The 17,352-nt window shown below is 41.8% G+C and overlaps 1 protein-coding gene across 1 annotated transcript; it reads left to right on the top strand.

The window, feature by feature from the left end:
* Positions 1–15,172: 15,172 nt before the first annotated feature.
* LOC143963954 (olfactory receptor 5P55-like) lies at positions 15,173–16,511 on the top strand. Its single transcript, XM_077473680.1, has one exon. The coding sequence runs from the start codon at positions 15,185–15,187 to the stop codon at positions 16,133–16,135; it is 951 nt and encodes a 316-aa protein (XP_077329806.1). The 5' UTR covers positions 15,173–15,184; the 3' UTR covers positions 16,136–16,511.
* Positions 16,512–17,352: the final 841 nt, after the last annotated feature.

Here is a 17,352-nt window from a genome sequence, read left to right on the forward strand (position 1 = left end):
TATGCATGCTGGGGTTTTTTGTAGAGGCCTTAATGAGCCCACTTACTACAGCTGGGCTCATTAACTCTTCCCCTCTAATTGTAAAAGTCTGCATAAAGCCTGAATCTAGGACACACATATTTCCCATCCTGAATACAACCAGGTGATTTTACCTGCGTGCTGCCACATACCCCCCCCTCTTGTTTCAACCTTGGGGTTGTAACACAAGCGGCCAGACACGCATGTATCCGAGACAAAGCATCCACATTCCCCATTTTAACACCAGGGCGATGCTTAACTGTAAAGTTAAATTCCTGTAGGGCCAGGAACCACCTATTTACCCTTCTATTGGTCTCCTTGTTCTGAGCCATCCACTTTAAAGGAGCGTGATCAGTCACCAGGTCAAAGTGCCTACCTAGCAGATAGTACCGAAGGGAATCTAGAGCCCACTTCACTGCTAAACATTCCTTCTCAATCGTGGCGTAATTTACCTCATGGGACTTCAACTTCCTGCTGAGGTAAATGACTGGGTGCTCTTCCCCGTTCCAGACCTGGGATAACACTGCTCCTAACCCAACGTCTGATGCATCAGTTTGTACCACGAAGTCCTTAGAGAAATCTGGTGAGTACAACACTGGCTGGCTACATAAGGCTGTTTTTAAGGACTGAAATGCTTCCTCAGCCTCTGGGGACCATTTAACCATGACCGACTCTTTCCCTTTTGTCAGGTTGGTGAGGGGCACGGCCTGAGAAGCAAAATGGGGAATGAATCGTCGATAATAGCCAGCGATTCCCAGAAAGGCTCGTACCTGTTTCTTGCTGTTGGGACGTGGCCAACTCTGTATGGCCTCGACTTTATTGACTTGGGGTTTTATCACCCCCCTCCCAATAGTGTACCCAAGATATTTGGCCTCCTCCTGTCCAATCGTACACTTCTTTGGATTGGCCGTAAACCCAGCTTCTCGGATAGAGTCTAGGACTGCTTGTACTTTTGGCAAATGTGAGACCCAGTCTGTGCTATGGATAATCACATCATCCAGGTAAGCTGCAGCATATTTCTGGTGGGGCCTCAGAATCTTATCCATTTTCCGCTGGAATGTTGCCGGTGCATTCTGTAACCCAAACGGCATTCTCTTATAGTGGAATGCCCCATCTGGGGTTACAAACGCAGTTTTCTCCTTGGCCGACTCAGCCAGGGGAATTTGCCAATACCCTTTGGTGAGATCAAGAGTTGTCATATATCGGGCTGTTCCCAGCCGGTCGATCAACTCATCTATACGTGGCATGGGGTAGGTGTCAAATTTTGTAACTTTATTTAATTGTCTAAAATCGTTACAAAACCGCCAGCTCCCATCAGGTTTGGGCACTAGTAAGATAGGACTGGACCAGTCACTCTGGGACTCCTCTATCACACCCAATTCCAGCATCCTTTGAACCTCCCCACGTATTGCCTCCCGTCGGGCCTCTGGTATTCTATAAGGTTTTAGTTTTACCCTTTCTCCTGGCGGGGTGATAATGTCATGCTCTACGCCAGATGTTTGTCCCGGAAGCTCAGAGAAAATCTCTTTGTTACGAAGTACAAACTCTTTAACCTCCTGTTGTTGGGCTTTCGACAAGGTGTCTGCTATTCCAACCTCAGGAACTAAGCAATTAGGCTGTGCTTGTGACAAAGTCTCTGCGACTAGGGATTCCCTATCCCTCCAGGCTTTCAGCAGATTGACGTGATAGATCTGCTCCGGCTTTCGCCTTCCTGGCTGTCTAACCCTGTAGTTCACCTCACTAATTTTTTCAATTACTTCATATGGACCTTGCCATTTGGCCAGAAATTTGCTTTCAACCGTAGGGACTAGCACCAAGACCCTATCCCCCGGGGAAAAAGTACGGGTCTTGGCCCCACGGTTGTACACTCTCTGCTGTGCTAACTGCGCCTGGGTTAAATGTTCCTTTACAATTGGCATTACCTGTGCAATTCTATCTTGCATCAGGGCGACATGCTCAATCACACTCCTGTGAGGAGAACTCTCATTTTCCCAAGTTTCCTTGGCGATATCCAGCAGCCCTCTTGGGTGTCTCCCATAGAGCAACTCGAAGGGTGAGAAACCCGTAGAGGATTGGGGTACCTCCCTAATGGCAAACATCAGATAGGGTATTAGACAATCCCAATTCTTTCCATCTCTATCCACCACCTTCTTTAACATTTGTTTTAGGGTTTTGTTGAATCTTTCAACCAACCCATCTGTTTGGGGGTGATACACAGATGTACGCAATTGCTTCACTTTGTACAACTTGCATAATTCTTTCATAACCCGGGACATAAAGGGTGTACCTTGGTCCGTAAGCAGTTCCTTACAAATACCCACGCGGCTAAAAACAAGGGATAGCTCTTTGGCTATGGTTTTGGCCGAGGTATTTCGGAGAGGAATTGCTTCCGGATAACGGGTGGCATAGTCCAATATAACCAAAATGTACTGATGCCCCCTAGCAGACTTCATTATCGGACCTACCAAATCCATTGCGATCCTTTCAAAGGGGACCTCAATGATAGGAAGAGGTACCAGCGGGTTACGGAAATGTGGCATAGGTGCCGACTTCTGACACACAGGGCAGGAGGAACAATAATTTTCTGTTTCCTTCATGACCCCAGGCCAATAGAATCTCTGCAATACCCTCTCTCTGGTTTTTTCGGTCCCCAGATGACCTCCCAGAATGTGCCCATGGGCCAATTCTAACACCAACTTCCTGTAAGGTTTGGGCACCACAAGTTGCTCAACGGTTTCTTCTGCCCTTTGAGCCACTCGATACAGCAGGTCCCTTTCCACAGTGAAGTAAGGATAAGGGCAAGTCTTATCTGGGTTCACTAACTCGCCATCTACTTTCACCACATTTTCCCGTGCCTTTATTAGGGGGTCTTTTAACTGTTCTGTGGCAAAATTTTCCCTGTGAACCTCAAGATCCGAAAACTCCACAGACGGCATGTTTTCATCTGAGGATGTTGGCTCCTCCCCAGTTTCTCGAGTTTCCCCCGCCAATACCGACAAGGGAAATTCAGGAGAGTCCTCACCACTCCCAGAGGAATTCTGGTCATCTTCCTGGTTTATAGGGGCACCAGTGGGGGGCTCAGGACAATCCCAGAGTTCCCAGAATTTTGGAAAATCCCTTCCCACAATAGCATCATGTGGTAAGTGAGACACTAACCCCACCTGATGAGAGAGGTTACCTTTGGGGGTCTCAAAAAACAGTGAAGTTACAGGATACTCTCGGGTGTCCCCATGTACACAAATAACAGCCACCCTGTTCTTCCCAGAGACCTCTGTAGTAACTAATTCAGCTTTTATCAATGTTACCAGGCTACCTGAATCCAGCAACACATCAACATGTCTACCATTAATACACATTTTACATAAATGTTTCTCAGGTCCCCGAATGGCAGTGCATGCAACTGTCGCAAACAGCGACTGGCGTCTCTCCCTTATAAAGTCACATTGCATAGGCTCATCCACAACTGGGCAATTGGCTGCAATATGTCCCTCTTGGCGGCAGCGGTAGCAAATAATCTTTTTCGCTGCCTCTTGCAGCATGGGCTTCCTGGGCTGCTCCCGCCAGACCTTAGGTAGAACTCCCACCCTCTCACTCTCTCCACCCTCACCCCTTGGAGTCATCTTACCCACCACTGGGGATGATCTGGTCTTAGGGGGGAAAGTCCGTGAGTCCCTGGAAGAGGTGGTCAAGTTCTCTGTAGCCAAGTACCTCTCAACCAGATCCACAAGTTTGTCTGCATTTTCTGGGTCTCCATGGCTTACCCATTTTTGGATGGCAGTAGGAAGAGCTCTCAGGAAACGATCCATAACCACATGTTCCACAATGTTTGGTGCGGTCAAAATCTCTGGCTGCAGCCACTTCCTGCTCAGGTGAATGAGATCATACATTTGAGACCTGGGAGGTTTTCCAACCTGAAAAGTCCAGTTATGCACACGCTGAGCCCGGACTGCCAGGGTGACACCCAGCCGTGCCAATATTTCTGCTTTTAGCACCACATAGTCTTTTGCTTGGTCAGGCTCTAGGTCATAATAAGCTTTCTGCGATTCCCCAGTTAACAGAGGGGCCACCAGTCCAGCCCATTGCTCCTTAGGCCACTTTTCCCTTTCAGCAGTCCTTTCAAATGTGGTCAAAAACACCTCCGGATCATCCTCTCCAGTCATTTTTGTCAGTAAACGGCTCACACCAAAGGTTGCGGTATTATTGTACCCACTTGCTTCATTGGTCTGCGGACGTTGCTGTATCAATGTCTCTATTTGCTGTTGAAAATTCTGCTCTTGCTTCTGCAACAGGTCTATGAAGCGGGCTTCAGATCGCTGCTGGGCTTGTTGCTGAGCTTCCAAACTCTGCTGCAAAGTTGCATTTGTCTGCTGCTGATTTGCATTTGCCTGCTGCTGATTTGCATTGGCTAGAGCCAGCTGTCTCAGTATCTCCTCCATGCTGGCCTTAAAAAAAAAACTGCCAAAATTCTCCACCAACTGTGAGGGGTTAACTCGGTAGCGGGTGTGTGTGACCCCCTGGATGGGTTCACAACACAAAGTCAGGCACAGCAGACAGCGGTGTAGGTTCAAAAAACAAACGATCCGGTTTATTTCTGCTACATGCAGTGATACATAAACAGCCAAACAAAATAAAACAAGAAAATAAATCCTGGTCAGCTTGACCTCTAACTACACACGTAGACTCCCTGTCTAACAACTGGGTGCAACCTTGTGCTGCGCCCAGTCCCTGTCGCTATTGTAGGGGTTTGCCACACAGGCGTTAACTCACCGCACAGAACAGATCTCAGACTCCCCAGTCTATACACACAACTGGTTCCAGGATGGAGCATCTCCCTATGCATGCTGGGGTTTTTTGTAGAGGCCTTAATGAGCCCACTTACTACAGCTGGGCTCATTAACTCTTCCCCTCTAATTGTAAAAGTCTGCATAAAGCCTGAATCTAGGACACACATATTTCCCATCCTGAATACAACCAGGTGATTTTACCTGCGTGCTGCCACAGTATTTTATTGGGATTTTATGTGAAGACCAACACATAATTGTGAAGTGGAAGGAAAATGATAAATGGTTTTCAACATTTTTTTAAAAATAAATATGTGAAAAGTGTGGCGTGCATTTGTATTCAGCCCCCTGTACTCTGATACCCCTTACTAAAATCTAGTGGAACCAATTGCCAAATTCGCACCGGAGCTGCATCGGAGATATGAGAACTGGCTCCAAAGAAAGCCGGTCACAATCTCCTGCTATTGCGAATTGGATGCATCCAGTTCGCAATAGTGTGAACCCAACCTTAGTCATTCACTGCTCAAATCTGGCCTTTATGGAAGAGTGGCAAGAAGAAAGCCATTGTTGAAAGAAAGCCATAAGAATTCCCGTTTGCGGTTTGTGGGAAGCCATGTGGGGGACACAGAAAACATGTGCTCTGGTCAGATGAGACCAAAATTTAACATTTTGGCCTAAAAGCAAAATGCTATGTGTGGAGGAAAACTAACAATGAACATCACCCTGAACTCACCATCCCCACCGTAAAAAATATGGTGGTGGCAGCATCATGTTGTGGGGATGCTTTTCTTCAGCAGGGACAGGGAATCTGGTCAGAGTTGATGGGAAGATGGATGGAGCCAAATATAGAGCAATCTTAGAAGAAAACCTGTTATGCCGCATACACATGACCGGACTTTTCGAGGGACTAGGTCTGACGGTTTTTCCGACGGACTTTCGGTGGAGTTCCGACGGACTTTATGAATGAACTGACTTGGCCACACACAATCACACCAAAGTCCGACGGATTGGAATGTGATAACGTATGACCAGACTAGAATAAGGAAGTTCATAGGCAGTAGCCAATAGCTTTGGATTTCTTGGTCTGGGTGAGTTCTGGTGGAAAAAATTAAAGCATGTTCTATTTCTAAAGTCCGCCGGATTTTTGGCATGCAAAGGTCCGATGGAGCCCACACACAATCGAATTGTCCAATGGACTCATTCCATCGGACCTTTGCTGTCAAAAAGTCCGGTCATGTGTAGGCGGCATTAGAGTCTGCAAAAGATTTGAGACTGGGACAGAGGTTCACTTTCCAGCAGGGCAACGACCCTAACACAGCCAGAGATACAATGGAATGGTTTAGATCAAAACATATTTATCTGTTAGAATGGCCCAGTCAAAGTCCAGACCTAAATTCAATTGAGAATCTGTGGTAAAACTTGAAAACTACTGCTCACAGATGCTCTCCATCCAATCTGGCAGAGCTTAAGCTATTTTGCAAAGAGGAATGTGCAAAAATGTCACTCTCTAGATGTGCAAAGCTGGTAGAGACATCCCTAAAAAGACTTGCAGCTGTAAATGCAGCGAAAGGTGGGTCTATAAAGTATTGACTCAGGGGAGCTGAATACAAATCAAATGCACGACACATTTTTGACATATTTATTTTTTTTGTAGAAAAAAAAGTGAAAACCATGTATTTAATTTCCTTCCACTTCACAATTATGTGCCAATTTGTGTTGGTCTATCACATAAAATCCCAATAAAATACATTTACATTTTTGGTTGTAACACAAAAAAACATGAGCAATTTCAAGAGGTATGAATACTTTTTCAAGGTACTGTATTTTAGCTGTGGCATAGGAGCGGAATGCCTTGGTGTGTTTATGCGGTGTGCTGAAGCCTTGAACATTTAGGCCTTATGGACACTGGACATTTTTGAATGTTTTTACACCAGCTGTTTTTGGTTTCAGACATTTTGTCTACAGTCAATAGACTCCCCATCATGTTATCCTATGTGTCCCTGTACACATAGGATGTTATTAACAGCTTTTGGCTGGGGTATTTTTTGGCTTTAAAAAACAAACAAAACTAGAATGTTCTGAGAGGAGTTTTTCAGCTGTATAAACGCTCTAACATAAAAAATAAAATAAAAGATAAATTCTGATAAATGCTCAAAAACATGGCTCACCAAAGTTTTTAAATGTTTTTTGGTACATTGATCCATCCATCAATCCACCAAATCATCCACCAAAAAAAAAAATGGAAAAACTCTAAACAACGCTAATAAAGACTAAAAAACTCTATTGCAAAAACATTAAAAAAACTTTGAAAAACTCACTGCAAAGCTACTGGTGTTTTTATAACATTATTTTAACATCCTGTGTGCATGAGGCCTTAAGGTGAGAATATTCAAGGGGGCCATGGATGAAAGATAAGAGGCGGGGTAATAAGAGAAATACTGTACATCTTGAGAAAAGAACTGCGACTATCTCAGGAAGAAAGGGGAAAAAGGCATTAGTACAGAAGAAAACATCGGGAAGTTGAACGACCCGTATAAGCTCAGTTAGTGTAGCAAAGCGATAACATAACATTATGGTAAGAAAGCATGCTAGAGAAGCGACAAGCGGTTCCCTAGAGCAGTGATTCTCAAACAGCATGCCGTGGATTTGGAGGTGTGCATTGGGAGTTTTTAAAAATATTTAAAATGGCTAGGGTTTTGAAACCTTGAACATATTGAAAAATTAAATGGTAATTCAATGTTGCAAAAGTTAAAAAGTAAAATATATAAAAACGCAATCTCTGTCAGTCTGTCATTCATTGATTCATTTTGTAATGCAAGACTTGTGCGAGATCTTGTGAGATCTCAGTCAGCTCTAATTACCGTATTTATCGGCATATAACATGCACTTTTCCCCCTTAAACCAGGGGAAAATCGTGGGTGTATGGTATACTCCGATCCCTGCTCTCTCTGAGGGGAAGAGGAGCGAGCGCCGCTGAAATAAACCAAGCTGAGTGTACTGTGTACTCGGCTAGGCTCGGCTCCGCACGCAGTCACACCCATCCCTGCCTCCTAGCCTCTATGTCCCACCATTGGACCGGTGTTGTGTCCATCATAGGAGCTGGGCCAAGGGGCAGGATGAGGTGGGACTGGGCAGGACTGTGAGATGAGCCGAGAGGAGCAGAATACACAAGACATCCAGCTCTGTGTATCTCGGCAGGGCTAAAATTTTAAAAACTATCATGCTGCAGTTTTGGGCAAGGCTGCAGATGGACACTGGGGAAGGCTACAGATGGACACTGGGCAAGGCTGCAGATGGACACTGATAAGGCTGCATTGATGGGCATTTAAAATGTAAGTTTTTTCCTTAAACTTCCCTCCTAAACTTGGGGTGCGTGTTATACGCCAGCGCGTGTTATACGCCGATAAATACGGTATGTTATAATAATAGAAGCCATTCCATTCCAACTTACTACCATTCGTATTTCACCATTTCACCCCATTTTATTGGGCTAGCGATGTAATTTGTAATTCTGCCATTTGTGCCTTCGTGGTTTTGTGAGTCTGAATTTTCATCATTGACCAAAATCAAATCAAAAAGAGAGAGAGACTTCTTAAAATCAACGATAAAATGTGCACTTGTTTGTCGATTTTGGAGCTTCGCTTCTATCTTATTTGCTCTTGAAATCAGGCACATCCATCACATTAAATTTAAAATTAAATATATATGTAAAAATAAATAAGTTCTTCACCACAAAAATATTTAAATCTTTTCAGGTGTGCCATAAAAATTAGATCTTTTTTATGTGCAGCAAGGCAAAAAAAAAAAAGAAGAGAAGAGAAACACTACCCTAGAGGCTTGTTAACTACTGTCAGATAGCCACATAATAATAGAGGGTAGGAATAGGAGGTAGCAAGAAATTTCAGTGGCGGAACATAACTGGAAAAATAAACATTGCGTACTTTAAGAACAAATAGCATCGCCCTGAAGTCAACTGGGTCCATCGCTAGTCCAATGACATAGGGGTGAAATACAAATGGTAAGGTCAACATAGGGAAAAACCTCAAACTATAAAATATAATGATGAAAGGAGCCTCTGAATTAAAGGTGTGTCAATAGTACCAGGGAAGGACCCAGAGTTTGAATAAAAGGTAAAATAGAGGACTAGTCCAATGACATAGGGATGAAATACAAATGGTAAGGTCAACATAGGGAAAAACGTCAGACTATAAAATATACGGTAATAATGAAAGAAGCCTCTGAATTAAAGGTGTGTCAATAGTACGAGGGAAGGACCCAAAGTTTGAATAAAAGGTAAAATGGAGGAACAGAACCTGAAAAAATAAACACTGCATGCAGTAAGAACCATAACATTGGCTTAATGTCACCCGAGTCCAAAACTAGTCCAATAACCTAGAAATGAAATGCAATTGGTAATGTCAACATGAGGGAGGAAAACAGCCTAAACTACCGTTTATGGTAGTAATAATAATGGAGCCTCTGAAAAAGGGGCACATCGAATTGATTATATTTTCATATATATAATGTTTTTATGGACAGGGCATTTTAGTATTTGTTATTTATTTTGTTGTTTATACATCCTACATCTGGATAGGTTATCAGATACTGAAGGCCTATATTATTTAATTTAACATGTATTAATTATTTTTATTTATCATCTATTTATGAATGGATTGTTGTCACTGAACTATGTCACTGAATAAATATTTTATCTAGCGAGCACACACATTTTTTGTTTTTTGGTTTAAAGTCGTTTTTTAGTTTAAAGCAGTAAAAACCTGACATACTTCTCTAACTCTATCTTATCTAAAACTACCAAAATATTTTTAAGCACTCCAGACTCCCAGTGTTTCCATTTAATTAATTTTAGTTATTAATAAATCATACACAAATAATTTCCCAAAGTAGTAAAAATAATATTACACACTACAGACTCCCAGAGTTTCATGTAATTAATTCCTGTTATTTATAAAAGCAGGAATACTACTTCGGTGAACAAACATCGTTGGCTGTGCTGATTTTATTCAAGGCTCGTTACATACCAGAAGTACTGTAAATGTCAGTGCTTTCATCTCTACAGGTATATTTTCAAATTATTTTTAAATCTTTGCATAATTTGAAAGAAACACTGAAAAAAACACTTGAAAAGCACATGGAACACTGTTTCAGATCATTTTTGATGGCTTTTGGTAATACTTTGATTTACTACTAATTGCATTTGGAGAATCGGGTATTTAATTTTAACTAACATTATGGATTTTTTTTTCTTTTACTTCTCTTTAAAAATGCTCAGCATCCAGTAAGTTATATCAACCATTCACAATGCAGTTTTTCGCTAGACTTGAATTAAAATCACATTGGGCTATTGCACATTTGTTTAGTTAGCTAAAAGCTCTGCTCTGCATCATAAACAATTGATTTAAAAAGAAAGAGAAGTACTTTATTTTTCATTTTTGTTGCATCTCAGTACTGAAGATTTACTGCAATCTCTTCTAGGCTACTTTCTGTCTACATGCACTCCAGTGATGGCTGCATGGTATTTCTTGGGTGGGATTCCTCACATAGACAATAGTGGCAATATGTGTAGAAAAGGTAACTTTTATTATCTCCTTTGGAAGCCCATTAAGCAGGGTGACAATGCAGGAGCATAAATGGAAGACATGGGCAGGGTGTTGTCACTCCAAAACATGGAGTTCCTGAACAAGAATCTTCATGAAAAGATCACTAGGTATTATGTTCATAAAAGATGCATATTGACAAATATTGAAAATGACTTGTGAAATTACTGTAATGTATTGAATAGAGATGGGCCGAACACCCCTCTGGTCTAGTTTGCACCAGAAATTGCGAACATTGCAAAACTTCGTAGCCGAACAACAAACCCCATTAAAGTCTATGGAACCTAAACTGGAAAAATCAAAAGTGCCCATTTCGAAGGCTTATATGAAGTTAAAAAGGGTATGGGGGTCCAGCTACTGCCCTGGGGGACATATATCAATGCAAAAAGTTTAAAAGAAAATATAGTTTTTAAATGAGCAATGATTTAATGATGTTTAAAGTGAAAGAATACAAATAAAAAATTTATTTAAATATAGTGCCTGGGGGGTCACCTTAGTCTGTCTGTAAAGTGGCGCATGTTTAAAGTGAAACAACAAAAATGAAAAATTTATTTAAATATAGCGCCGGGGGGGTCACCTTAGTCTGTTTGTAAAGTGGCGCATTTGTACTTTGTATAGAACCTGCTGTAGCAAAAATTACATTTATAAATTTTAAAAAATTTAATTTTCCCTGCAAGCTTTCTTTATTTTGTAAACAGCTTTGGGAGCCAGTCTGCATGATAATGCCACAATTCTGTGCACTCGGAACTAGATTAGAGATTTTCTGGATTCTGGTGTCTCTTTCATAGACTTTGGATATAACAGGTAACAGGTGAGAAAAAATTGGGCTTTGGGTGGTGCCTTCACACCGTAACCCTATAGAGGTACTGTTGATGAAAGCATGAATTGGCTTGCTGTAAAAAATTTAGTTTATATGCCCGGTCAACCTGTGGCAGAAAAACATGCAGTATTAGGCGTGCGCTGATGCATGCCGGTAAGCGCCAGTTGTTGATGCGTGGCGCATGCTCTTGCACGTCTCAGAACCCTCTGTGAGCGTCCATGTAAGTTCTGGGCAACATTGGCAGTTATGTGACAGCTATGTCCATGATATTAAATAACATACATCACTCACTAATACACTGCCCATTAGAAAGAACGATTCAAGAACACGAAATTACGAACATACGAAATTACGAACATACATATTAAGATACACTTACACTGTCCATTCAAAAGAAAGTTTTAATAACATAAAGAAACAAAATTACGCACAGATGAAGAAACAAAATTATAAAACATGAATTAAATCAATGAATGGCACAGTGGGTAGCACTCTCACCTAGCAGAAAAGGAAGGGTCACTGGTTCAAATCCCCACCATGACACTACCTGCCTGGAGTTTGCATGTTCTCCCTGTATCTTCGTGGGTTTTCTCTGGGTACTCTGGTTTCCTCCCACACTCCAAAGACATGCTGGTAGGTTAATTGACTTCTGTCCAAAATTGGCCCTAGTATATGAATGTGAGTTGGGGACCTTGGATTGTGGGCTTCTTGAGGGTAGGGACCGATGTGAGCGTGCAATGTATGTGTGGAGCATTGCATAAATTGACGGCGCTCTATGGTTACCTTAAATAAATAGGGATATTTGTAGACACTCACTCAGGTTGAACTGGACTGGTGTCTTTATTCAATCTTACTATGTAAAATACAAATATGAAATTATGGACAAATGATTGAAAATATGAAATGTAAATCATTCATTATAGATGTCATTTTCTTACTTTTACTGTTTCGAAGTTTCGTATTTTCGTAAGTTCTTTGTTGGTTATTTTGCTTATTCATAATTTCATAATTTTCGTGTTTTGGTTCTTTCAGCTATTTGGATGTTTGAATTGATCCAAAGGTATGAATACCAACACATTTGTACAAAAATCTATTTGTTACAAACTGAATTGCACATGTCTAGTGTTACACAAACTCCTCTTTGCCCTTGATTTTTTCAGACAGATTTTGTCCAAAACTGGTGTTGCATACACACGGTAGGACAAAGTTGTCAGAAAATCCGATCGTTCAGAACGTGATGACATTAATTCGTTACAACGGGACTATTTTCAAGCTAGTAGCCAATAGCTTTGGTCTCGTAATTTGATCTGAGCATGCATGGCACTTTGTTCGATCGGAATTCTCTACAAACGATCGGACTAGGTCCGATCGGATCATGTTGTCGGAAAATTTTATAGCCAAGCTCTCCACCTCTGTCCGTTGGATATTCCGACGGAAACATCCGATGGAGCCCACACACTGTCGAATTATCCGACAGCACGGTCCGATTGGACATTTTCCATCAGATTTTCCGACCGTGTGTACAAGGGCTTTAAGGTGTCCTCAAGATATTTCATTCTCTGCTCCTTCTGTGGGGATGGGATGAGTTCTGAGACTTTCCCCTTGTAACGGTGGTCAAGGAAGGTTGCCAACTAATAATGACCCTTCTCCTTGATGCCACAAATTCTCTGGTCCTTTTGCAGGCTTTGAAGAATAAGGGAACCCATGCACTATAAGTTTGCGGCAGCAGGAGAAGCAGAGTCCTCAGGGTCACTGAGGACTACACTATCTGGAACTGCTTTTTTCGCAGGCACATACTACTTCCAAGGGTTCTGGGGACAGAAAACCATCTCTTAAGGTTTGATGTATGTCATCCTCTGCTTCAATGCCTCCAAAACTACCAGAATCCTCCTCCCTCACCGTATGTGCTCTGTGAAGTTGCAAGAATGGTGTCTGCATAAAGCAGACCTTGAGAGGAAAGAAAGTCCTCCTCTTCCTCATGCTGCTCTGTCTCGAGTGTCCTGTCCATAATGCAAGGCAGAGTATGCTTCAGCAGAAACACAACAGGGATTGTGTCACTGATGCATGCATTGTCACGGCTCACCATCCTTGTCACCTCCTCAAATGGTGACAGTACAGTGCATTCATCCTTTATTAGCAGCCATTGGCTTGGGGAAAAAAAAGCTGAGCTGACCTATGCCTGTCGTTGTGCCATACTCACACAGCTACTCATTGACGGCCCTCTGCTACATATACAGTTGCTGCAGCATTGTCAAAGTTGAGTTCCACGTGGTGGGCATGTCACAAATCAGGTGGTTTATGGGCAGGTGGAATTCCTGCTAAATTTCAGTTCTACATCGGACATCCTACCTCGTTGAGGTTTTGCCTCAGGCTCACTTTCCTCCTCTGCTCTATCTGGCACCCAAGATGTATCAGTAACCTCATCATCATCATCCTCTCCATCCTCATCATCACTGGAATCAACTTGGCAATAAGCTAGGGGAACATTACAAAACTATATTTTGTTTATCAGTGTTCTCCCCTCTCTGTAGGCTCATGTTCCTATCTTCATCAAACTCAGAACCAACACCAGAATCAAGTAATGCCTGTGCATCATCAAGGGGCAAGTGACTGATGCTGTGTTCAAATAACTCAGCTGACTCCTCCATGCATGATACTGGGACTATGGCAGGAATAGCTGTGGACAAGGAGTCAGAATAAGCCGCTCTGGCAACTTCGGTGGACTGCGCACTAGTCTCTGCTTGGGTGATAAAGGATGAGAAGGATGAGGATGGTTTAGTAAGCCAGTCCACCACCTCCTCTGCGTGCTGTGGCTGGATAGCATGGGCATTGGGCACCATCACTAAACAGAGAAAATTGTACCCTGTCTGTGGACGCTGCTGATCCACTCACAGTGGCATGTGAACATCTGCCTCTCCTTGACCTCCCAGACATGATGGGAGGGGCTTATTACCGAAATGTAATAGAGTCAGGGAAGTCTGTTATTGGATGCACTTTAGCCAATTGAAAGTGGTGTTTTATGACTTTACTTAAGGACTGCCACTGACAGAAATGTCTACACTATAAAAAAAGGGGGGAACAACAAGGCCACAGTCAGAAAAACTGCAGCACATAATTTCAAAAAAGGAGGCAGGCAAGGGAAAAAATACAAAAAATACCCTGCAGCAGCCAAAAAAAGCAAGGGCACGCTGTGTGTACAGCACTAAATTTTATGTAATGCGGTGCAAAACATTGCACTACATAGACACACTCCACTGACACACTACAACATACTACCATAAAACTGCTCGGACGCACTGCAATATACTGCAATAAAACTGCACTAATGCACTTCAATATACTGCAGTAAAACTGCCCTGACACACTACACTGACACTACAGTAAAACTGCATGGATGCACTACACTGATACTGCGCTATAACTATATTCACACTACACTGGAACTCTACACAATGCAATCACAATAGCATACTATCGCACATTAACTCGCTAGTAGTAATGAGCTTTTTACTGTGGGGTGGATCTATGAGCAATGAGCCATGAGCCATGATTGGGCTAAGTCATTATGACTTTCTCCAATCATGGCTTTGACAGTGCTCTCTGCCCTCATTGGGAAAACATTCATTATGGGGCATTTGGCAGGCTGAACAAATGGTCAAACACCCTGCCAATTTGGGTGTTCGCCGGACGGGTGAACAGCCAATGTTCGGGCCAAACTTTTGCTTGGCTCAAACTGGTCGCCCAACACTAATGTTAAAGCTTTAATGATTGGGTTTACATCTACTTAGCTACCAAACCTTACTTCCTCCTTTCCTTCCGTACCTTACTTCCTCTCTTTCTTCCACACCTTACTTCTTCTCTTCCCTTCAATTCAAACTGAACTCAAAATCATTCACATCAAATAGACACAGCTGATTTGTAACACTGTAATCTTCTACCTTCAGCTTATGGATCAGAGAAATGTGACCAGAATTGCCACAATCCACCTCTTAGGATTTCAGATTCCTCAAAGTATTACATTTTTGGTGTTTTTTCTTTTTATTATGATGTATTGTGTGACAATATGTGGAAACTTCCTGATTATCATACTGGTGTCCTACAGTAAATCCCTCCATTCTCCCATGTACTTCTTCCTCGCCCAGCTCTCTATATATGATATCTTACTGTCAACTGATATTCTTCCTAATAGGATTAGCACTGTTTTGGTAAAAAAGACTATCATGTCATTTTCTGAATGTCTTACTCAGTTTTATTTCCTTGTTATGACAGAATCTTCAGAGTGTCTTCTCCTGACAGTGATGAGTTGGGATAGATATTTGGCCATCTGTAAACCATTGCATTATTCATTGAAAATGAACTACCAGGTTTGCTGGATACTGGTTATCCTATGCTGGATTTCAGGATTTTTTTCAGTATTCATTTACACTTTAACCATGAAAAAGTTACAAATTTGTGGTCCCAATATTATTGATCACTTTTTCTGTGACTTTGTTCCAATCATGCAACTCTCGTGCTCTGACACCACTACTGCCCATTTGGAATTGACAGTTTTGGGTGTTTTTTTTGTCATTCTCCCATTCTTTACCATCTGTGTATCATATTCTTATATTATAGTCACCATTTTGAAAATCCCATCTATTACTGGCAGACAAAAAGTTTTCTCAACATGCAGCTCTCATCTGACCATTGTAGCCATCTATTATGGTACACTGTTTTGTGTATACTTGGTACCTAGGAGAGAAGCGACACAGACCCTAAATAAGCTCTTATCATTACTGTGTACTGTTGTTACCCCAATGATAAATCCAATTATATACAGCCTGAGGAACAAAGACCTGAAAGAAGCTGTTAGAAAATTAATAAATAACTTTTTGAGGATAAATTTCAATAAATTTTAAACTTATAACAGTTTAAAATTACCCTCCAAGAGGATCCCCCAGATTCATCTATTATAAGGGTAAACATTAAATGTTTAAATGTGGATAACACACAAGAGTGTGTCGGTAAACATGACTAGATATAGATCTTAAAACCAGATACCTGACACTAGGATTAAAAAACAGAATCCAATCTAAGTGCATGCTTATAATTCCTGTAGCAACCACTCTCAATAAAGGGAAGGCACCCCTTGAATCAATGCCAGTTCTAAAATCATGGCTGCACATGGTAAATGATCTAAAGGAAGCAATTTTTCTCAAACACTGTCCATTCCTGATACCAATATATAAAACATTAAGATTATTTTATTGTTCACATTCACTGTGTTTTAGATCACTCTTTGCTCCTTCTTTAGGAGTGAAATAACAAACTAAAATATATCAAAACGATAACCCACCCAACAGTAGACTCAACTCCAATTAACCCCTTCCGGAAACCTGTAACAACAACACACTGGACCAGATCAGATAAAAAACTGTACTCCGAATCCTTCAAAACCACTCTATCCAACAAGATAACTACAATAACCTTAAACCACTCTGTGGAGGAAACACTCAACTCCCTGAACAGGGCATTACTGCAATCAGCAGACTCTGTAGCTCCAAAACACAGGGCTCTCATCAGGAAGAAAACTTCTGGATGGTTTAATAGCTCACTCTCCCTACTAAAACAAGAACGCAGAAGAGCAGAAAGAACATGGAGAAGAAATCCCACCGAGGAAAACCACTTTAACTACAAAGGTCTCACAGAGAACTATCGGAAAGCAATCTTTAAAGCCAAAAAGGATCACTTCGCCACAAACTAACCTCGGGAACTGTTTAAACTAGTCAATCAATCAATGAATCCGGTGTGCCTAGAACCCCCAGAAAAGGAATCCCAGGATTTTTTCATCGATAAAGTCAAAACCATCAGGGAATCAATTTGTCAGAAGAAAACATGCAACCTCAGCCAGCAAATACACAAAGAGGATGTCTGCACCAACATTCCGCAACCGCCAAAATTTTCACTAACCCCAATTACCACAGACACGACAAAAAACATCATTAACAAACTTTGTGACAGCACCTCACCAATTGGCATCATCCCCACAAAACTACTGAAAGAATGCTCTGACATTGTGGCTCCAACCATAACCCACCTCATAAACCGATCATTCCAAGAAGGGATTGTTCCCAGC

This window comes from Lithobates pipiens, unplaced genomic scaffold (assembly GCF_037356315.1).
Source record: "Lithobates pipiens isolate NorthernLeopardFrog02 unplaced genomic scaffold, aLitPip1_a1.2 Scaffold_8, whole genome shotgun sequence".
In the NCBI taxonomy this organism is placed as follows: Eukaryota; Metazoa; Chordata; class Amphibia; order Anura; family Ranidae; genus Lithobates; species Lithobates pipiens.